This window comes from Heterodontus francisci, chromosome 47 (genome assembly GCF_036365525.1).
Source record: "Heterodontus francisci isolate sHetFra1 chromosome 47, sHetFra1.hap1, whole genome shotgun sequence".
NCBI lineage: Eukaryota > Metazoa > Chordata > Chondrichthyes > Heterodontiformes > Heterodontidae > Heterodontus > Heterodontus francisci.
Window position 1 is genome coordinate 1,866,286 of NC_090417.1, and position 24,292 is coordinate 1,890,577.

The 24,292-nt window shown below is 48.1% G+C and overlaps 1 protein-coding gene across 1 annotated transcript in view; it reads left to right on the forward strand.

Annotated features, from left to right (window-relative positions):
* LOC137357112 (myoferlin-like) overlaps positions 1-24,292 on the forward strand; it is a 138,015-nt gene that overhangs the window by 45,174 nt on the left and 68,549 nt on the right. Inside the window, 7 exon segments of the mRNA XM_068023148.1 lie at positions 7,536-7,613; positions 9,879-10,060; positions 10,699-10,857; positions 11,999-12,100; positions 12,685-12,846; positions 17,839-17,992; positions 22,452-22,504. Coding sequence (XP_067879249.1) covers positions 7,536-7,613; positions 9,879-10,060; positions 10,699-10,857; positions 11,999-12,100; positions 12,685-12,846; positions 17,839-17,992; positions 22,452-22,504 — 890 coding nt within the window.

The window sequence follows — 24,292 nt, forward strand, 5'->3', positions numbered from 1 at the left end:
TGGGCATCGCTGGCCATGTCAACATTTATTTCCCTTCCCTCATTGCCCTTGAGAAGGTGGTGGTGAGCTGCCTTCTTGAACTGCTGCAGTCCATGTGGGGTAGGTACACCCACAGTGCTGTTAGGAAGGGAGTTCCAGGATTTTGACCCAGCGACAGTGAAGAAACAGCGATATAGTTCCAAGTCAGGATGGTGTGTGGCTTGGAGGGGAACTTGCAGGTGGTGGTGTTCCCATGCTTCTAGGTGGTAGAGGTCATGGGTTTGGAAGGTGCTGTCGACGGAGCCTTGGTGCATTGCTGCAGTGTATCTTGTAGATGGTACACACTGCTGTCACTGTGCGTCAGTGATGGAGAGAGTGAATGTTTGTGGATGGGGTGCCAATCAAGCGGGCTGCTTTGTCCTGGATGGTGTCGAGCTTCTTGAGAATTGTTGGAGCTGCACCCATCCAGGCAAGTGGAGAATATTCCATCACACTCCTGACTTGTGCCTTGTAAATGGTGGACAGGCTTTGGGGAGTCAGGAGGTGAGTTACCGCAGGATTCCTAGCATCTGACCTGCTCTTGTAGCTACGGTATTTATATGGCTACTCCAGTTCAGTTTCTGGTCAGTGGTAACCCCCAGGATGGTGATAGTGGGGGATTCAGCGATTGTAGTGTCATTGAATGTCAAGGGGAGATTTTTAGATTCTCTCTTGTTGCCTGGCGCTTGTGTGGCACGCATGTTAGTTGCCACTTTTCAGCCCAAGCCTGGATATTGTCCAGGTCTTGCTGCATTTCTACACGGACTGCTTCAGTATCTGAGGAGTCACGAATGGTGCTGAACATTGTACAATCATCAGCGAACATCCCCACTTCTGACTTTATGATCGAAGGAAGGTCACTGATGAAGCAGCTGAAGATAGCTGGGCCTAGGACACTACCCTGAGGAACTCCTGCAGTGATGTCCTGGAGCTCAGATGATTGACCTCCAACAACCACAACCATCTTCCTTTGCGCTAACTATGACTCCAACCAGCGGACAGTTTGCCCCCTGATTCCCATTGACTCCAGTTTTTCGAAGTCTCCTTGATGCCGTACTTGGTCAAATGCTGCCTTGATGTCAAGGGCAACATTGTCTGCCATTGAACAAAAGAACAAACAAAGAACAAAGATAATTACAGCACAGGAACAGGCCCTTCGGCCCTCCAAGCCTGCGCCGATCCAGATCCTCTCTCTAAACATGTCGCCTATTTTCTAAGGTTCTGTATCTCTTTTCTTCCTGCCCATTCATGTATCTGTCTAGGTACATCTTAAAAGACTCCATCGTGCCCGCATCTGCCACCTCCGCTGGCAATGCGTTCCAGGTGCCCACCACCCTCTGCGTAAAGAACTTTCCACGCATATCCCCCCTAAACTTTTCCCCTTTCACTTTGAACTCGTGTCCTCTAGTAATTGAAACCCCCACTCTGGGAAAAAGCCTCTTGCTATCCACCCTGTCTATACCTCTCATGATTTTGTACACCTCAATCAGGTCCCCCCTCAACCTCCGTCTTTCTAATGAAAATAATCCTAATCTGCTCAACCTCTCTTCATAGCTAGCGCCCTCCATACCAGGCAACATCCTGGTGAACCTCCTCTGCACCCTCTCCAAAGCATCCACATCCTTTTGATAATGTGGCGACCAGAACTGTACGCAGTATTCCAAATGTGGCCGAACCAAAGTCCTATACAACTGTAACATGACCTGCCAACTCTTGTACTCAATGCCCCGTCCGATGAAGGAAAGCATGCCGTATGCCTTCTTGACCACTGTATTTACCTGCGTTGCCACCTTCAGGGAACAGTGGACCTGAACACCCAAATCTCTCTGGACATCAATTTTCCCCAGGACTTTTCCATTTACTGTATAGTTCACTCTTGAATTGGATCTTCCAAAATGCATCACCTCGCATTTGCCCTGATTGAACTCCATCTGCCATTTCTCTGCCCAACTCTCCAATCTATTTATATTCTGCTGTATTCTCTGACAGTCCCCTTCACTATCTGCTACTCCACCAATCTTAGTGTCGTCTGCAAATTTGCTAATCAGTCCACCTATACTTTCCTCCAAATCATTAATGTATATCACAAACAACAGTGGTCCCAGCACGGATCCCTGTGGAACACCACTGGTCACACGTCTCCATTTTGAGAAACTCCCTTCTACTGCTACTCTCTGTCTCCTGTTGCCCTGCCAGTTCTTTATCCATCTAGCTAGTACACCTTGGACCCCAAGCGCCTTCACTTTCTCCATCAGCCTGCCATGGGGAACCTTATCAAACGCCTTACTGAAGTCCATGTATATGACATCGACAGCCCTTCCCTCATCAATCAACTTTGTCACTTCCTCAAAGAATTCTATTAAGTTGGTAAGACATGACCTTCCCTGCACAAAACCATGTTGCCTATCACTGATGAGCCCATTTTCTTCCAAATGGGAATAGATCCTATCCCTCAGTATCTTCTCCAGCAGCTTCCCTACCACTGACGTCAGGCTCACCGGTCTATAATTACCTGGATTATCCCTGCTACCCTTCTTAAACAAGGGGACAACATTAGCAATTCTCCAGTCCTCCGGGACCTCACCCGTGTTTAAGGATGCTGCAAAGATATCTCTTAAGGCCCCAGCTATTTCCTCTCTCGCTTCCCTCAGTAACCTGGGATAGATCCCATCCGGACCTGGGGACTTGTCCACCTTAATGCCCTTTAGAATACCCAACACTTCCTCCCTCCTTATGCCGACTTGACCTAGAGTAATCAAACATCTGTTCCTAACCTCAACATCCGTCATGTCCCTCTCCTCGGTGAATACCGATGCAAAGTACTCGTTTAGAATCTCACCCATTTTCTCTGAGTCCAAGCATAACATTCCTCCTTTGTCCTTTAGTGGGCCAATCCTTTCTCTAGTTACCCTCTTTCTCCTTATATATGAATAAAAGGCTTTGGGATTTTCCTTAACCCTGTTTGCTAAAGATATTTCATGACCCCTTTTAGCCCTCTTAATTCCTCGTTTCAGATTGGTCCTACATTCCCGATATTCTTTCAAAGCTTCGTCTTTCATCAGCCGCCTAGACCTTATGTATGCTTCCTTTTTCCTCTTAGCTAGTCTCACAATTTCACCTGTCATCCATGGTTCCCTAATCTTGCCATTTCTATCCCTCATTTTCACAGGAACATGTCTCTCCTGCACGCTAATCAACCTCTCTTTAAAAGCCTCCCACATATCACATGTGGATTTACCTTCAAACAGCTGCTCCCAATCTACATTTCCCAGCTCCTGCCGAATTTTGGTGTAGTTGGCCTTCCCCCAATTTAGCACTCTCCCTTTTGGACCACTCTCGTCTTTGTCCATGAGTATTTTAAAGCTTACGGAATTGTGATCACTATTCCCAAAGTAGTCCCCTACTGAAACTTCAACAACCTGGCCGGGCTCATTCCCCAACACCAGGTCCAGTATGGCCCCTTCCCGAGTTGGACTATTTACATACTGCTCTAGAAAACCCTCCTGGATGCTCCTTACAAATTCTGCTCCATCTGGACCTCTAACACTAAGCGAATCCCAGTCAATGTTGGGAAAATTAAAATCTCCTATCACCACCACCCTGTTGCTCCTACATCTTTCCATAATCTGTTTACATATTTGTACCTCTATCTCACGCTCGCTGTTGGGAGGCCTGTAGTACAGCCCCAACATTGTTACCGCACCCTTCCTATTTCTGAGTTCTGTCCATATTGCCTCACTGCTCGAGTCCTCCATAGTGCCCTCCTTCAGCACAGCTGTGATATCCTCTTTGACCAGTAATGCAACTCCTCCACCCCTTTTACCTCCCTCTCTATCCCGCCTGAAGCATCGATATCCTGGGATATTTAGTTGCCAATCATGCCCTTCCCTCAACCAAGTCTCAGTAATAGCAATAACATCATACTCCCAGGTACTAATCCAAGCCCTAAGTTCATCTGCCTTACCTACTACACTTCTTGCATTAAAACAAATGCACCTCAGACCACCAGTCCCTTTATATTCATCATCTGCTCCTTGCCTGCTCTTCCCCTTAGTCACACTGACTTCATTATCTAGTTCCTTACAGGCTTTTGTTACTACCTCCTTACTGTCAACTGACCTCAATTGGTTCCCATCCCCCTGCCACATTAGTTTAAACCCTCCCCAACAGCGTTAGCAAAAGCACCTCCAAGGACATTGGTTCCAGTCCGGCCCAGGTGTAGACCGTCCAATTTGTAATAGTCCCACCTCCCCCAGAACCGGTCCCAATGTCCCAAAAATCTGAACCCCTCCTTCCTGCACCATCTCTCAAGCCACGCATTCATCCTGACTATTCTTTCATTTCTACTCTGACTATCACGTGGCACTGGTAGTAATCCTGAGATTACTACCTTTGAGGTCCTACTTTTTAACTTGGCTCCTAACTCCCTAAACTCTGCATGTAGGACCTCATCCCGTTTTTTACCTATATCATTAGTGCCTATGTGCACAATGACAACTGGCTGTTCACCCTCCCCCTTTAGAATGTTCTGCAGCCGATCTGAGACGTCCCTGACCCGTGCACCTGGGAGGCAACATACCATTCGGGAGCCTCGTTTTCGACCACAGAACCGCCTATCTACTCCCCTTACAATCGAATCCCCTACGACTATAGCCCTTCCACTCTTTTTCCCGCCCTTCGGAACAGCAGAGCCAGCCACGGTGCCATGGACCTGGCTACTGCTGCCTTCCCCTGGTGAGCCATCTCCCTCAACAGTATCCAAAACGGTATACTTGTTTTGGAGGGAGATGACCGCAGGGGACTCCTGCGCTGCCTTCCTGCTCTTTCTCTGCCTTTTGGTCACCCATTCCCTTTCTCCCTCAGCAATCCTAATCTGCGGTGTGACCAATTCACTAAACGTGCTATCCACGACCTCCTCAGCATCGCGCATGCTCCAAAGTGAGTCCATCCGCAGCTCGAGAGCCGTCATGCGGTCTAACAAGAGCTGCAGCTGGACACACTTCCTGCACGTGAAGGAGTCAGGGTCATCAGCCATGTCCCTGAGCTCCCACATTGAGCAAGAGGAGCATGATACGGGTCTGAAATCTCCTGCCATTTTTAATCTTAAGTTTAAACTGAGTTAAATGAAAAAGGAACGAAAAGTTTTTACCAATCACAATAAAACCAGAGAAATCGAAAAAGCCTTACCTTATAAACACCCCGCCGAGTCCTTTTTTTTGGTTAGAGGAGGAGGGCGGGTGGGAGATACTACAAGTGTGGTGTCTCGGGTTCAGAAACCGCCCAAATATATAGTGTTTTACTTACCCAGCAGCCCCCTGGCCTCCGCCGAAAAACAAAAGGAAATTAAATTTACTTTCAAACGGACTTTCCCACGTTTCCCAAATTACAAAAGTGGCCACACTTGGAAAAAGTACTGCATTGGCTGTGAAGCGCTTTTGGACTTCCTGCGGTTGTGAAAGGCGCTATATAAACACAAGTCTTTCCTAACAAGGGCTGAAGCTTGTTTTGTCCTCTTGCTTGAGATTGCAATGTTGTCCTGTTATATTGGCAGGCTCAGAGCTGTATGGGGAGCAGATAGCCCTGGTTTCAGTTCTGCGGTTTGCTTTAGCAATGACAAAATTCATAGTAAGATCATATGAAATAGGAGCAGGAGTAGGCCATTCGGCCCCTCGAGCCTGCCCTGCCATTCAGTAAGATCCTGGCTGATCTGATTATGGCCTCAACTCCACTTTCCTGCCTGCCCCCGTAACCCTTGACTCCCTTGTGGATCAAAAATCTAACTCAGCCTCGAATATATTCAATGACCCAGCTTCTACTGCTCCCTGGGTAAGAGAATTCCAAAGATTAACAACCCTCAGAGAGAGGCATTTCCCCCTCATCTCTGTCTTAAAAGAATGACCCCTGATTTTTAAACTGTGCCCCCCTAGTTCTAGATTGCCACACAAGGGAAACATCCTGTCAGCATCTACCCTGTCAAGTCTCCTCAGAATCTTAAATGTTTCAATAAAGATCACCTCTCATTTTTTTAAACTCCAATAAGTAAAGGCCCAACCTGCTCAATCTTTCCTCATAAGACAAACCCCTTCATCCCAGGAATCAGTTGAATGAACCTTCTATGAACTACTCCAATGCAAGTATATCCCTCCTTGAGTAGGGACACCAAAACGGTATGCAGTATTCTAGGTGTGGTGTCACCAATGCCCTGTACAGTTGTAGCAAGACTTCCCTACTTTTATATTCCATCTCCCTTGCAATAAAGGCCAATATTCCATTTGCCTTCCTAATTACTTGCTGTACCTGGATACTAACTTTTTGCAATTCATGTATAAGGGCACCCAGGCCCCTCTGTACTGCAGCATTCTGCAGTCTCTCTCCATTTAAGTAATAATCTGCTTTTCTATTCTTCCTGCCAAAGTGGACAATCTCACATTTTCCCACGTCATGCTCCATCTGCCTAATTTTTGCCCACTCACTTAAATCTATCTCCATCCCGCTGCAGACACTTTGTGTCCTCCTCACAACCTGCTTTTTTGATTAGATTTAGAGATACAGCACTGAAACAGGCCCTTCGGCCCACCGAGTCTGTGCCGAACATCAACCACCCATTTATACTAATCCTAAACAAAAACAAGAAATGCTGGATTCACTCAGCAGGTCTGGCAGCATCTGTGGAAAGAGAAGCAGAGTTAACGTTTCGGGTCAGTGACCCTTCTTCGGAACCGAACACTAATCCCATATTCCTACCAAACATTCCCACCTGTCCCTATATTTCCCTACCACCTACCTATACTAGTGACAATTTATAATGGCCAATTTACCTATCAACCTGCAAGTCTTTTGGCTTGTGGGAGGAAACCGGAGCACCCGGAGGAAACCCACGCAGACACAGGGAGAACTTGCAAACTCCACACAGGCAGTACCCGGAATCGAACCCGGGTCCCTGGAGCTGTGAGGCTGCAGTGCTAACCACTGCGCCACTGTGCCGCCCTATCTTTCCTACCTATCTTTGTATCAACTGCAAATTTGGCTATAATACACTCGGCCCCTTTGTCCAAGTCATTGAGATAGATCGGAAATAATTGAGGCCCCAGGACTGATCCTTCTGGTGCCCCACTAGTTACAGTTTGCCTACCTGAAAATGCCCCATTTATCCTGACTCTGTTTCCTATTACTGAGCCAATCTTCTATCTTTGCTAATATATATATTTCTCCAATTTTGAGCCGCAGAAGCAAAAGAGCAAAGAAGTTTTAAAAAAAAATGTTTTTCAGCTCACATTTGCAAAAAAAAAAAAAATCTTTTTTTCAAACAGTGGTAATGGTCTGGAATGTTCCACCTGGATAAGCGAGTGGGATCAGATAGATTGGGCCAGTCGCAGTGTTTAAAGCAGTTCCGAGGTTTGGTGTCATTTTGCGAATCTCCGTCGAGTTTCAGGATTGAAATGTCTGTTTTGTGGTGACGGGATGTGCTGCACAGTCCTCCTGAGCAGCACAATCATTTTCTCTTCCTTTCTCTGCAGCACCCATTGCTTTCCAATTTCGAGGCTACTTCTATCAGGCAAGAGGTTTGCTTCCCTCCGATAACAGCAGCTCTGCAGGTGAGCACACAAGAGAAGTAGCTTCTCGCATCTGTTTGTAGGTGTATGTATGGAGTGGGCACACGGGGTGTCTGAATGGGATGGGGGTACATATGTGTATGTGTGTGTGTGTGTCCACAGGGATGTCTGTACATGTGTGTACAAGAGTGTGCCTGAGGAGGCAAGATGGGGGGAAGTGGTAGCTGGGAAGCAAAGGGATTAATTTGCAGGGAGTATGTTTTATTCTGTATCTAACCCCGTGCTGTACCTGTCCTGGGAGTGTTTGATGGGGACAGTGTAGAGGGAGCTTTACTCTGTATCTAACCTCTGCTGTACCTGCCCTGGGAGTGTTTGATGGGCACAGTGTAGAGGGAGCTTTACTCTGTATCTAACCCCGTGCTGTACCTGTCCTGGGAGTGTTTGATGGGGACAGTGTAGAGGGAGCTTTACTCTGTATCTAACCCTGTGCTGTACCTGCCCTGGGAGTGTTTGATGGGGACAGTGTAGAGGGTGCTTTACTCTGTATCTAACCCCGTGCTGTACCTGTCCTGGGAGTGTTTGATGGGGACGGTGTAGAGGGAGCTTTACTCTGTATCTAACCCTGTGCTGTACCTGTCCTGGGAGTGTTTGATGGGGACAGTGTAGAGGGAGCTTTACTCTGTATCTAACCCTGTGCTGTACCTGTCCTGGGAGTGTTTGATGGGGACAGTGTAGAGGGAGCTTTACTCTGTATCTAACCCCGTGCTGTACCTGTCCTGGGAGTGTTTGATGGGGACGGTGTAGAGGGAGCTTTACTCTGTATCTAACCCTGTGCTGTACCTGCCCTGGGAGTGTTTGATGGGGACAGTGTAGAGGGAGCTTTACTCTGTATCTAACCCTGTGCTGTACCTGCCCTGGGAGTGTTTGATGGGGACGGTGTAGAGGGAGCTTTACTCTGTATCTAACCTCTGCTGTACCTGCCCTGGGAGTGTTTGATGGGGACAGTGTAGAGGGAGCTTTACTCTGTATCTAACCCTGTGCTGTACCTGCCCTGGGAGTGTTTGATGGGGACAGTGTAGAGGGAGCTTTACTCTGTATCTAACCCTGTACTGTACCTGCCCTGGGAGTGTTTGATGGGGACAGTGTAGAGGGAGCTTTACTCTGTATCTAACCCCGTGCTGTACCTGTCCTGGGAGTGTTTGATGGGGACGGTGTAGAGGGAGCTTTACTCTGTATCTAACCCTGTGCTGTACCTGCCCTGGGAGTGTTTGATGGGGACAGTGTAGAGGGAGCTTTACTCTGTATCTAACCCTGTACTGTACCTGCCCTGGGAGTGTTTGATGGGGACAGTGTAGAGGGAGCTTTACTCTGTATCTAACCCCGTGCTGTACCTGTCCTGGGAGTGTTTGATGGGGACGGTGTAGAGGGAGCTTTACTCTGTATCTAACCCTGTGCTGTACCTGCCCTGGGAGTGTTTGATGGGGACAGTGTAGAGGGAGCTTTACTCTGTATCTAACCCTGTGCTGTACCTGTCCTGGGAGTGTTTGATGGGGACGGTGTAGAGGGAGCTTTACTCTGTATCTAACCCTGTGCTGTACCTGCCCTGGGAGTGTTTGATGGGGACAGTGTAGAGGGAGCTTTACTCTGTATCTAACCCTGTGCTGTACCTGTCCTGGGAGTGTTTGATGGGGACAGTGTAGAGGGAGCTTTACTCTGTATCTAACCCCGTGCTGTACCTGCCCTGGGAGTGTTTGATGGGGACGGTGTAGAGGGAGCTTTACTCTGTATCTAACCCTGTGCTGTACCTGCCCTGGGAGTGTTTGATGGGGACAGTGTGGTCGTGCTCCCCCTGTGGTCAGTGAGTAAATGCCGCACTATGTCCTGATCTGCACTGACTGTGTCGATCTCAGGCTCACTGTTCCATGTGGTTTTGTCAGCTGGTGCCACAGGATAAGGGGCTGCAGATTTCCTCACTTTTCCTGTTCTAAGCAGAGGACGAGATAATCAGTGGGGTTTTTTTTGCTTCTGATGGATGTGCTGGGGGTGAGGTCTGGATTCGATTCTAATGGGATGGCTCCTGCATTTAATTAGCCAAACCTCCAGGTTCCCACCCCAGTGTTGCACTGGACAGAGAGGAACCATTGGCACTGCGGGCATACACACATTGCTCAGGAGGATGAGAGGGAGCCCATTGAAGCAGGAACAGAATGGTGCCTGAACCAAGTCTCTAATGACAGGAAACTGGGTCTCGGGACCTCTCTTCCACTTCTGTGAGGGTTGAATTGGAATTTCCTTTTCCTCTTTCAGATCCTTACATCCAAATGTCACTTTTGTACCAGAGCAAACGGACTGAGGCTATCAAAGGGACTCTGAACCCCACCTGGGACCAAACGCTGATATTTGAGGACATCGAAATCTATGGCAGCGTCAGGGAATTTGTTGAAAACCCGCCTTTTGTCACGCTTGAACTGTTCGATAGTAATCGTGTAGTAAGTTACGTTTCTGCGAGAAAAAAAAACTCCTCTTTGTGTTCTGACCTAATTGGCAGTCCCATATTATATTCCCAGCCCCAGTTCCAATAACAGTAACTGTGGGCCTGTTCCTTTATACCAGCAGATCTCCTGTGGAGTTGCCCACAGTAAGCTGGCAGATATGCTGTATAGTGACTGGAGGGTTACACCATGTGTTGCATCATGCGTGTCTCAGAACCTTGTCCTCGCCACTTGTGCCTTTCAAGGCCATGTGTTGGTGCAGTTTCATTTGCTGGTCATTCTTTCCTTAGGGAAGAGGGACTTTTCCCGTTTTATTCCCCTTAAAGAGGAATTTAAACTAATCCCAGACCCAGGAATGCATGTCATCGATCATTGCCAGCTGGAAATATTGGTCTTAGGTGACTATCTGAAAAAAGTAAACTGGAGGTGAGTGGTCTATGGACAGAAGGAGGACATTTGACCGATTGTGTCTGTGCCAGCCTATTGCTCGGGCAGATCAGAGCTAATCCCTTGCCTGGTGATTTGTCCCAATCCCACTGATCACAGGCAAGCTTGGAAATAATTGGTGCTTTGACTAAAGTGAAGAGTGCCCTTCAGGGAGGAGATGTGCTGATATTTATCCAATATTTTTCAAGAGCAAGCATGAGTATATGGGTACTACGCTATGCTACCCGAGTGTGAAGCTAGATTCAACAGCGCAATACGTCTCTGTGCTACAGTGGCATCCAGTCTTTCGAGGACAGAGATTCTGCGGCGAGCTTCTGGTGTCTTTCGAACTACTTATGAAACAGAGGGTAATTGTTTTTTTTTTTAAAATGTACTTAGAAATTTATGTACAGATCCGCTTGACGCGAATTGGCGAAAGAACCAGAAGGGAGATGAGAATTTTTAAAAAATTCTTTCATGGGATGTGGGCATCGCTGGCAAGGCCAGCATTTGTAACCCATCTGTTGACAACTGTGTGGTTTACCCGGCCATTTCAGAGGGCAGTTAAGAATCAACCTGTGGGTCTGGAGTCACATGTAGGCCAGACCGGGTAAGGATGGCGGATTTCCTACCCGAAAGGACATGAGTGGACCACATGGGTTTTCACGACAGTCGATGATAGTTTCGTGGCACCGTGACTGAGACAAGCTGCTTTGGTGGGATTTGAACCCGTGTCCCCGTGACATGAGCCTGGGCCTCTGGATTACTATCTCAGACATTATTACTATGCCACCCTCCCCCTCCAGTGGGTTATGATGGACTGGAATGTGAAAGGGTGGTGGAAACAGATTCAATAGTAACCGCCCCCCAGCCCCACCCCCCCCCCACCCCCCCAACCACCACTCTGTACCACCTGTTCACGCCAAGGTGCAGGAGTCCCATGTCTTTCTGTACAGTCAGCAGAGCTGAGTTTCGTAGAATCTGCAGATGGTTTCTTAATTTTATTTAAAAAGGGGCTCGCTGCTAATGGTAAATCACACCCAGTGCTGTTATGGGTAATCTCTGGTGTATTGGTGTATGTCTTGTTTCGGTGAGGTGCAGTAAGGAAATAGCCAAACCAAAATGACTGAAAAGAACCTCACCGTTACTGTGGATTGGCTGTAAATACGGGAGGTGATAAGCGAGATATTAGCAGCAGAAGATACTGCCAGCGTAGAGAAGGGAAGAGGGTTGGCCATGTTTATTGGGGTTGGACATTGGCTGAATCCGGGGATGAGTGAAAGGGGACCTGGTGAAGGTTGGAGGCAAGCAGCTTCATGTCAGTCGGAGGGTTAGTGTCACTGATGCCCGGCGAGCAGTTAATGAAGCAATGGGACAGGGAAAAAAAATAGATGGAGCAGAGTGTCGGAGGATAAGTCCGAGCCGAAAGGGAGGGACGAATGTATGAGCAATTGCACGAGTTGCTTTTTGTGAGACTGTGGTGCTGCTTTTTTTTTTTCGTGGCTGCAGGATGAGGATGAGAACTTAACTCCGCGGCCGCCAATGAAAGACTCGGAAACTTATATGGTGCCACTGGGAGTCAGACCACAAATGCAAATGACCACTATTGAGGTGAGGTTTCCTTAGCCACGTTGTGTAATACTTTCCTCCCATCCTGTACTCACCACCTCCCCACTGACCACCTCCCCACTCCCGAATCCTGGGCCACACCGCAAAGTTCACTCTCCTCTCTCCGACTCTCTTGCTGTTTAATCCTGCCAGCCAGTCCACAGACGCTGTCCCCCACTTGAGTAGCACTCCCGCCTCTGAGTAGGAGGTCGTGGGTTCAACTCCCACATGGTCCAGGCTGACACTCCCAGTGCAGTACTGAGGGAGTGCTCCACTGTCGGAGGCACTGCCTTCCGGACGAGACGTTAAACTGAGGCCCCTGTCTGCGCTCTCAGGTGGATGTAAATGATCCCGTGGCCATGATCAGAAGACGAGCAGGGGGAGTTCTCTCCAGCGTCCTCGCCAGTATTTAACCCCTCAACCAACATCACAAAATCTAGTCATTTTTTTTTTGCGGAAGCTCGCTGTGCGCAAATTGGCTGTGGTGTTACTACACTTCAAAAAAGTACTTCATTGGCTGTAAGGCGCTTTGGGATGCGCGGAGGTTGTGGTAGGCGCTAAAAAATGCAAGTCTTTCTTTTCCTCAGATTCTTGCCTGGGGTTTGAGACACATCAAAAACTACAACATGCTGCGAGTGACGAGCCCCAGCCTGGTGGTGGAGTGTGGCGGAGAGATGGTCCAAACGCCACCCATCAAAAACTACAAGAACCACCCAAATTTCTCCAGCCCCATCTACTTCATCACTGTGGTTGGTTCAAGTGTTCATTCTCCTTCTGCTATTCTCAGCTGTCTAATCTGGGGTCTCACAATGAGGCCTGCTCGTAATGCATATAACAGACTTTGGCTTCTCCCTTGTCTTTCCCCTCCCCAGCAGGTGCTGATCCACTCTTGGCTAGGGGGTTCAACGGCCGTTGGCTGCTCTCTGATATGTCATCCGAGTGATTGACCCACAGGCTGCTTCACAGAGAGAGAGGAGCCAGCTTGAGCCCAGTTTTATCTTCAACTGCTGGTCTCACGCATGGGCTTTCAAACAGGGGGTCACTGGACAGTGGTCAGGAGCAGGAAACCTGGCTGATTACCCCCTCTCTCTAACCCAGGGGTCACTGGACAGTGATCAGAGCTGGAAACCTAGCTGATTTCCCCCTCTCTCTAATCCAGGGGTCACTGGACAATGATCATGAACCCTGGCTGATTTCCCCTCTCTAACCCAGGGGTCACGGGACAGTGATCAGGAGCAGGACCACTGGCTGATTTCCCCTCTCTCTCTAACCCAGGAGTCAGTTGACAGTGATCAGGAATCCTGGCTGATTTCCTCTCTCTCTCTAACCCAGGGGTCACTGGACAGTGATCAGAGCTGGAAACCTAGCTGATTTCCCCCTCTCTCTAATCCAGGGGTCACTGGACAATGATCATGAACCCTGGCTGATTTCCCCTCTCTAACCCAGGGGTCACGGGACAGTGATCAGGAGCAGGACCCCTGGCTGATTTCCCCTCTCTCTCTAACCCAGGAGTCACTTGACAGTGATCAGGAACCCTGGCTGATTTCCTCTCTCTCTCTAACCCAGGGGTCACTGGACAGTGATCAGGAACCCTGGCTGATTTCCTCTCTCTCTCTAACCCAGGGGTCACTGGACAGTGATCAGGAGCAGGAACCCTGGCTGATTTCCCCTCTCTCTTTAACCCAGGGGTCACTGGACAGTGATCAGGAATCCTGGCTGATTTCCCCTCTGTCTAATCCAGGGGTCACTGGACAGTGATTAGAGCTGGAAACCTGGCTGATTTCCCCTCTGTCTAATCCAGGGGTCACTGGACAGTGATCAGGAGCAGGAACCCTGGCTGATTACCCCCTCTCTCTAACCCAGGGGTCACTGGACAGTGATCAGAGCTGGAAACCTGGCTGATTTCCCCCTCTCGCTAACCCAGGGGTCACTGGACAGTGATCAGAGCTGGAAACCTGGCTGATTACCCCTCTGTCTAATCCAGGGGTCACTGGACAGTGATCAGAGCTGGAAACCTGGCTGATTACCCCTCTGTCTAATCCAAGGGTCACTGGACAGTGATCAGGAGCAGGAACCCTGGCTGATTTCCCCTCTGTCTAATCCAGGGGTCACTGGACAGTGATCAGGAGCAGGAACCCTGGCTGATTTCCCCTCTGTCAAATCCAGGGGTCACTGGACAGTGATCAGAGCTGGAAACCTGGCTGATTACCCCTCTGTCTAATCCAGGGGTCACTGGACAGTGATCAGAGCTGGAAACCTGGCTGATTACCCCTCTGTCTAACCCAGTGGTCACTTGACAGTGATCCGGAACCCTGGCTGATTTCCTCTCTCTCTCTAACCCAGGGGTCACTGGACAGTGATCAGAGCTGGAAACCTGGCTGATTTCCCCTCTGTCTAATCCAGGGGTCACTGGACAGTGATCAGAGCTGGAAACGTGGCTGATTTCCCCCTCTCTCTAACCCAGGGGTCACTGGACAGTGATCAGAGCTGGAAACCTGGCTGATTACCCCTCTGTCTAATCCAGGGGTCACTGGACAGTGATCCGGAACCCTGGCTGATTTCCTCTCTCTCTCTAACCCAGGAGTCACTGGACAGTGATCCGGAACCCTGGCTGATTTCCTCTCTCTCTCTAACCCAGGGGTCACTGGACAGTGATCACAGCTGGAAACCTGGCTGATTTCCCCCTCTCTCTAACCCAGGGGTCACTGGACAGTGATCACAGCTGGAGACCTGGCTGATTACCCCTCTGTCTAATCCAGGGGTCACTGGACAGTGATCACAGCTGGAGACCTGGCTGATTACCCCTCTGTCTAATCCAGGGGTCACTGGACAGTGATCAGAGCTGGAAACCTGGCTGATTACCCCTCTGTCTAATGCAGGGGTCACTGGACAGTGATCAGGAGCAGGAACCCTGGCTGATTTCCCCTCTGTCTAATCCAGGGGTCACTGGACAGTGATCAGGAGCAGGAACCCTGGCTGATTTCCCCTCTCTAACCCAGGGGTCACTGGACAGTGATCAGGAGCAGGAACCCTGGCTGATTTCCCCTCTGTCTAATCCAGGGGTCACTGTACAGTGATCAGAGCTGGAAACTTGGCTGATTTCCCCCTCTCTCTAACCCAGGGGTCACTGGACAGTGATCAGGAACCCTGGCTGATTTTCCCTCTCTCTTTAACCCAGGGGTCACTGGACATTGATCAGGAACCCTGGCTGATTTCCCCTCTGTCTAATCCAGGGGTCACTGGACAGTGATCAGAGCTGGAAACCTGGCTGATTTCCCCTCTGTCTAATCCAGGGGTCACTGGACAGTGATCAGAGCTGGAAACCTGGCTGATTTCACCTCTCTCTCGAACCCAGGGGTCACTGGACAGTGATCAGGAGCAGGAACCCTGGCTGATTTCCCCCCTCTCTCTAACCCAGGGGTCACTGGACAGTGATCAGGAGCAGGAACCCTGGCTGATTTCACCTCTCTCTCTAACCCAGGGGTCACTGGACAGTGATCAGGAGCAGGAACCCTGGCTGATTTCCCCCCTCTCTCTAACCCAGGGGTCACTGGACAGTGATCAGGAGCAGGAACCCTGGCTGATTTCCCCCCTCTCTCTAACCCAGGGGTCACTGGACAGTGATCAGGAGCAGGAACCCTGGCTGATTTCCCCCCTCTCTCTAACCCAGGGGTCACTGGACAGTGATCAGGAGCAGGAACCCTGGCTGATTTCACCTCTCTCTTTAACCCAGGGGTCACTGGACAGTGATCAGGAACCCTGGCTGATTTCCCCTCTCTAACCCAGGGGTCACTGGACAGTGATCAGGAGCAGGAACCCTGGCTGATTTCCTTCCTCCTTAGCCTCTGGTTCTGAGGCTTATTGCATAGTTGCACTGTCATTAGATGAGCTAAGTCAGACTCTGGATTGAAATCACTGTGTTCCTGGTCGGTGTGGCTCAGTTGAACACCCAGAGTAATCCAGATACCTTTAATGGCCGGTGTCCATGCTGGTGGAGAGACTGCTAAAGGCCATATATCGATTTGAAGTCATGCTTCCACCTCTGCAACATTACTCATCTCTGCCCCTGTTTCAGCTGATCTGCTGTGGACAACATCATTATCCAGTGCTCTCCTGCCGTACTCGTTCAGCTCACCCGAAACTCTGCTGCCTGTCTGCTAACTCACACCGAGTCCTGTTTACCCATCTCCCCATGTGCTCACTGATCTACATTGACTCCCAGTCTGGCAATGCCTCGCTTTTCAAATTCTCATGCTTGTTTTCAAAGCCCTCCATGGCCTCGCTCGCTCCCTATTTCTGTAACCTCCTCCGGACCTACAACCGTCTTAGATATCTGCGCTCTTCCAAATCTGGCCTCCAGTGCATCCCCGATTTTAATTGCTCCACCATTGGTGGACATGCCTTCATCTGCCTGGACCCTAAACCAGAAGTCCCTAAACCTCTCTGCCTCTCTCTCCTTTTAAGATGTTCCTTAAAACCTACCTCTTTGACTGAATTTTAAGTCGCCTGTCCTAATATTTCCTTATGTCTAATCTAACCATCTCCCCTTCGTGTTCAATGGCGTTAACATTGCTGAATCCCCCAGCATCAACATCTGAGGGGTTACCATTGACCAGAAACTTAATTGGATCATCCATATAAATACTTTGGCTACAAGAGCAGGTCAGAGGCTAGGAATCCTGCGGAGAGTAATTCACCTCCTGACTCCCCAAAGCCTGTCCACCATCTACAAGGCACTAGTCAGGAGTGTGGTGGAATACTCTCCACTTGCCTGGATGGGTGCAGCTCCAACAACACTCAAGAAGCTTGACACCATCCAGGACAAAGCAGCCCACTTGATTGGCACCCCATCTACAAACATTCACTCCCTCCACCACTGACACACAGTGGCAGCAGTGTGTACCATCTACAAGATGCACTGCAGCAACTCGCCAAGACTCCTTCGACAGCACCTTCCAAACCTGTGACCTCTACCACCTAAAAGGGCAAGGGCAGCAGATGCATGGGAACACCACCACCTGCAAGTTCCCATCCAAGCTGCACACCATCCTGACTTGGAACTATATTGCCGTTCCTTCACTGTCACTGGGTCCAAGTTCTGGAACTCCCTTCCTAACAGCACTGTTGGTTAACCTACCCCACATGGACTGCAGTGGCTCAAGAAGGCAGCTCACCACCACCTTCTCAAGGGCAATTAGTGATGGGCAACAAATGCTGGTGTAGCCAGTGGCGCCCACATCCCATGAACGAATAAAAAATGTGGCTCAGTGTCAAATTTTGTCTGTTAACACTTGGGATGTTTCATTCCATTGAAGGCACTATATAAATGCAAGTTGTTGACATTACAAGAACCAACTGACAGATAACGTTCTGCTAAGTTGAAAGAACAGAAAAAAAAAAATTCCCAGCTATTCCAAACCTTAAACCTGGCTTCGCAAGCCTTGCCGTTAACCTCCTGCCTAAACTGGCGCCTCTCAGGTGCTTTGAGATTCACCTTTTGTGCCAGGGAAGTTTTCTGAGAGGAATTGAGGACATAGTGTGGTGGGGGAGGGATTGAGAACTCTCAGTCCTGCATTTCCCTCATCGTGACGTTGACCGTGTGAATTAGAGAACGCATATCCAAATTTAGTTCACATCATAGTCCCATTGCTCAGGTGTTGAATGAGATATCTGCTTGCCTTGTGATTGTCACTAGTTGTTCTGAAGCGATCCGGTGATTTATGATCATCACCTTGCCTCAGTTTCTACCTATAGATCCCATCTACAGCCCTCCTATTGTGCTGAAAGTGATAGATAATCGAGCGTTTGGATACAAACCAGTGGTGGGACAGGCTACTGTGAAATCCCTCAGTGAGTTCATGTGTGACCCTTTCGTCGGCTCAACAGAAGCTGAAGGTAATATTTAATAAGTGGCGTTAATATGTTATTTCAGGCACGCATCTACTGATACAGTGGTGGCACAGTAAATCCTTCGCCTCACACCACGGTTGCAACAATTGCCAAACTTCCAAATTGCAGCAGGTATAGAGACTGGTCCTGCTTTCACCGTTCACACCTCCTCTAGACCCATCTTTTACTTGTCAACTTACCACCCCCTTTCCCTGCGTCTGAACTTGTTGAAAACCTGTAACATCTCTTAACATCAGTGTGAAAGGGTATTTATTTAAATGCGAGTAAATAAAGCCGATGAGTTGAGGGCATAGACACGTGGCAACACGATATCATTGCTGTAACGGAAACTTGGCTTAAGGAGGGGCAAGAATGGCAACTTAACATCACTGGATATAGAATTTTCAGGCGGGATAGAGGTTAGTTCAGGAATCAATAACAGCTTTGAGGAGGGATGGTATGCAAAATGAATCATCAAATGAGGCCATATGGGTGGCGCTCAGAAATATAAAAGGGGCAACCACACAACTAGGAGTGTACTCTCGACCCCAAATAGTGAGAGGGAAGTAGAAGAACAAATATATAGGCAAATTTCCGAGTTCAAAAAGTATAGGGCAATAATAGTTGGGGATTTCGACGACCCTGATATCAACTGGGATACAAACAGTGTGACGGGCACAGAGGGGACAGAATTCTTGAACTGCGTTCAAGAGAACTTTTTTAGCCAGCAAGTAACCAGCCCAACAAGAGGGGGTGCAATTCTAGATTTAGTCTTCAGTAATGAAGGTGGGCAAGTGGAGGAAGTAACAGTGGGTGACCATTTTGGAGATAGTGACCATAATACGTTTTAGCATAATCATGGAAAAGAACAAAGATAAAACAGGAGTAAAAGTTCTAAATTGAGGGAAGGCAAATTTTAAGAAACTAAGAGGTGACCTGGTGAAAGTGGACTGGATCCAGCTACTTGAAGGAAAATCAGTGGCAAACCAGTGGGTGGCATTCAAAAGCGAGATACTACAGGCACAGTGTAGACATGTCCCCACAAAGATAAAGGGTGGTACTGCCAAATCTAGAGCCCCCTGGTTATCTAGAAGCTTCCAGGGTAAGTTAAAGCAGAAAAAGAAAGCTTGTGACAATCATAATGTTAATACTTTAGAAAGCCTAGAGGAGTATAGAAAATGCAGGGGTGAAGTAAAAAAGGAAATTAGAAAAGCAAAGAGAGGACATGAAAAATTATTGACAGGTAAAATCAAGGAAACCCCCAAAGATGTTTTATCAGTACATTCAGAGCAAGAGGATAACTAAGGAAAGGGTGGGGCCTATCAGAGATGTACAAGGGAACTTATGCGTAGATGAAGAAGATGTGGGCAGGGTTCGAAATGAGCTTTTTGTATCTGTCTTCACAAAGGAGAGGGTTGATGTAGACATTGTAGTTAAAGAGGAGGAGTGTGAAATGTTAGATACGATGAGCGTAATGAGAGAGGAAGTCCTAGAGAGTCTGGCATCCTTGAAAGTTGATAAATGGCCCAGGGCTGGATGGATTGTATCCCAGGTTGTTAAAGGAAGCCAGGGAGGAAATAGCAGATGCTCTGAGAATCATCTTCAAATCCTCACTAGTTACAGGAGAGGTACCAGACAATTAGAGGTCTGCGAACGTTGTGCTATTGTTTAAAAAGGGTGCGAGGGATAGGCCATATAATTATAGATACGTCAGTCTGACTTTGGTGATGGGTAAATTATTACTTCTGTTCTGAGGGACAGGATAAACTGCCACTTAGAAAGGCACGGATTACTCAGGGATAGTCAGCATGGATTTGTTAAGGGATGGTCATCTCTTACTAACTTAATTGAGTTTTTTGAGGAAGTAACAAGAAGGATTGATGAGGGTAGTGCAGTGGATGTGGTCTACATGGATTTTAGTAAAGCATTTGACAAGGTCCCACATGGCAGACTGGGCAGTAAAATGAAAGCCCATGGGATACAGGGGAATGTGGCAGGTTGGGTCTACAATTGGCTCAGGGACAGGAAACAAAGGGTAGTTGTTGAAGAATGATTTTGTGAATGGAAAGCTGTTTCCAGTGGCGTTCCACAGGGCTCAGTGTTGGGTCCCTTGCTGTTTGTGATATATATTAATGGTTTGGACTTAAATGTGGGAGGCATGATTGGGAAATTTGCAGATCACACAAAAATTGGCAGTGTAGTTGATAGTGAAGCGGATAGCTGTAGACTCCAGAAAGATATCAATGGTTTGGGGAAGTGGGCGGGAAAATGGCAAATGGAATTCAATCCAGATATGTGTGAGGTAATGCAGTTGCGGAGGGCAAATAAAGCGAGGGAATACACAATAAACAGGAGGATATTGAGAGGGCGAGAAGTGAGAGACCTTGGAGTGAATGTCCACAGGTCCCTGAAGGTGGCAGGACAGGTAGATAGAGTGGTCAAGAAGGCAAATGGAATGCTTTCCTTTATTGGCCGAGGTATAGAATACAAAAGCAGGGATGTAATGCTGGAACTGTATAAAACACTGGTTAGGCCACAGTTGGAGTATTGCGTACAGTTCTGGTCACCACATTACAGAAAGGATATAATTGTTCTGGAGAGAGTACAGAAGAGATTTACAAGAATGTTGCCAGGGCTTGAAAGTTGCAGCTATGAGGAGAGATTAGATAGGCTAGGGTTGTTTTCCTTAGAACAGAGGAGGCTGAGGGGTGACTTAATTGAGGTGTATAAAGTCATGAGGGGGCCTAGATAGAGTATACAGGAAGGACCTGTTTCCCCTAGCGGAGAGGTCAATTACCGGGGGGCACAGATTTAAGGTGATTGGTAGAAGGATTAGAGGGGACACGAGGACAAACTTTTTCACCCAGAGGGTGGTGGGTGTCTGGAATTCACTGCCAGGAACAGTGGTGGAGGCAGGAACCCTTAACTCATTTAAAAGGTACCTGGACATGTACCTGAGGTGCTGTAACCGGCAGGGCTATGGACCAGGTGCTGGAAGGTGGGATTAGATTGGGCGGCTAGTTTTGTTCGGCCGGCAGGGGCATGACAGGCTGAATGGCCTCCTTCTGTGCCGTAATTTTTCTTTGGTTCTATGGTTTAACATTTCCAAGTTCTGATGAAGGACGTCGGCCTGAAACGTTAACTTTGTTTCTCTCTCCACCGACCTGACCTGCTGTGTATTTCCAGCACTTTCTGGTTTTTAATGCAGTACAAACGAAATGTTTGCCGTCTCCCCTCCTCAGCCTCAAGTCACTGACTCATTGCAGTTCTTTGCAACATTATGATGATATCATGGTCATAATGCTTGTGGATTCAAGCCCTGCTGTAGAGACTTGAACATACAATCTCGGCTGACACTGTCAGAGGTGCGGTCAACAAGATGGGGCATTAAACCGAGTCCCCGCCAACTCTGAGGTGGCCGTAAAAGATCCCGTGACTCTATTCAAAGAAGAGCAGAAAAGTTCTCCCCAGAGTCCTGGCCAACGTTTATTCCTCCAACCTGCATGACAAAAACAGACAAGCAGCTGATTCATCACCTTACTGTTTGTGGGAGCTTGCTGTGCGCAAATTGGCTGCCGCATCTCCTACATGACAACAGGGACGGCACTTGGAAAGTATTTCATTGGCTGTAAAGTGCTTTGAGGCATCTTAAGTTCGTGAAAATCGATTTATACAGGAGAATTCTTTTATAATCTTTTTAAGCAATTTAGCACCATCACTGTTTAAGGAAGGAATCGCGAATGAATGTGTTGAGCATCTGCCCCAATTCCAAAGAACAATTTTAGGGATACTCTGTCTTGCACAGTGTACCTGTGTTATATATGACACTATCCCAGAACTGAGAGGTTAGAACGATCGTGAAAGACTGAACAGGCTGGGGCTCTTTTCACTAGAAGAGACTTGGGATGACCTGATCAAGGTCTTTTAAGTTATGAAGGGGTTTGACAAGGTAGACATAGAGAAGATGTTTCCACTTGTTGAGGGAGACCAAAACTAGGGGCCATAGATATGAGATAGTCACTGATAAATCCAATAGAGAATTCAGGAGAAACCTCTTCACCTGGAGAGTGGTTAGAATGTGTGCATTACATTGCATATCCTCTCCTGACCCACCCAGCCCCACTCTCACCAGCACTGTACAAGGTGGGAACCTGTAATTATTCTTCCTGTTAGCTCCGGTCCTGCAATAAAGCTCACTCCCATGCTGGATGACGCAGTTCTCCAATGAATGACATAAGGGGATATGGGGATAATGTGGGAAAAAGGCATTGTAGTGGATGATCAGCCATGATCATATTGAATGGCGGAGCAGGCTCAATGGGCCACCTACTCCTGCTCCTATCTTCCTATGAGCCACTGGGGGGCTGAACACTCCGAAAGAGAGCAAAGTTTTGTTGTCCTCTGAAATGAAATGAAACCCAAGTTTGTGTGTCTTTTTAATTGAAATATATCTTTTCATCCTAAGATACCACAATGACTTCGACCAAGAGTTTTAACGTTGAAACGCCCAACATTGAGGTAAGATATTTTATGTGCGAATGCTGCAAAGTGTGAAGATTAATAGTTACATAGATGAGCAGAGACAATAGTGTAACCACTGGGGGATGAGAGCATGCAACACCCATCATATTGTCTTTGACAGCAATTTTGTTTCTTCCCCGCCAGTTCTCACCCTACATATTCCCTGATGTGTTCCCATGTGCTTGCATCCTGGGAATAGGATTGTACGGATGTAATTCATTGGGATTCCGAATATGTCCTTGAGATCAGCATTTGTTGTATCCTGTGATGTGTGAACCACTACAAAGAGTTAAAATCACAACATATGACAAACAACAAAGAAGAGTACAGCACAGGAACAGGCCATTCGGCCCTCCAAGCCTGTGGCAATCTTGATGCCTGTCTAAACTAAAACCTTCTGCACTTCCGGGGTCCGTATCCCTCCATTCCCATCCTATTCATGTATTTGTCAAGATGCCTCTTAAATGTCGCTATCGTACCTGCTTCCACCACCTCCCCGGGCAGCAAGTTCCAGGCACTCAGCACCCTCTGTGTAAAGAACTTGCCTCGCACATCCCCTCTAAACTTTGCCCCTCTCACCTCAAACCTATGTCCACTCGTAACTGACTCTTCCACCCTGGGAAAAAGCTTCTGACTATCCACTCTGTCTATGCCACTCATAACTTTGTAAACCTCTATCATGTCGCCCCTCCACCTCCGTCGTTCCAGTGAAAACAATCTGAGTTTATCCAACCTCTCCTCATAGCTAATGCCCTCCAGACCAGGCAACATCCTGGTAAACCTCCTCTGTACCCTCTCCAAAGCCTCCACATCCTTCTGGTAGTGTGGCGACCAGAATTGCACGCAATATTCTAAGTGTGGCCCAACTGAAGTGCTGTACAGCTGCAGCATGACTTGCCAATTTTTATACTCTGTGCCGTGACTGATGAAGGCAAGCATGCCGTATGCCTTCTTGACTTCCTTATCCACCTGCGATGCCACTTTCAGTGACCTGTGGACCTGTACGCCCAGATTTCTCTGCCTGTCAATACTCCTAAGAGTTCTGCCATTTACTGTATACTTCCCGCCTGCATTCGACCTTCCAAAATGCATTACCTCACATTTGTCCGGATTAAACTCCATCTGCCATTTCTCCGCCCTAGTCTCCAACTGATCTATATCCTGCTGTATCCTCCGACAATCCTCATGACTGTCCGCAACTCCACCAACCTTTGTGTCGTCCGCAAATTTACCAATCAGACCAGCTACATTTTCCTCCAAATCATTTATATATACTACAAAGAGCAAAGGTCCCAGCACTGATCCCTGTGGAACACCACTAGTCACATCCCTCCATTCAGAAAAGCACCCTTCCACTGCTACCCTCTGTCTTCTGTGACAGAGCCAGTTCTGTATCTTGTTATCCATCCATCCATTAGTAATGATCTGATTAAATAACACTGTACCTGTGCTGGGAGTGTTTGATGGGACAGTGTAGAGGGAGCTTTACTCTGTATCTAACCCCGTGCTGTACCTGTCCTGGGAGTGTTTGATGGGACAGTGTAGAGGGAGCTTTACTCTGTATCTAACCCCGTGCTGTACCTGTGCTGGGAGTGTTTGATGGGACAGTGTAGAGGGAGCTTTACTCTGTATCTAACTCCGTGCTGTACCTGTCCTGTGAGTGTTTGATGGGACAGTGTAGAGGGAGCTTTACTCTGTATCTAACTCCGTGCTGTACCTGTCCTGGGAGTGTTTGATGGGACAGTGTAGAGGGAGCTTTACTCTGTATCTAACCCTGTACTGTAC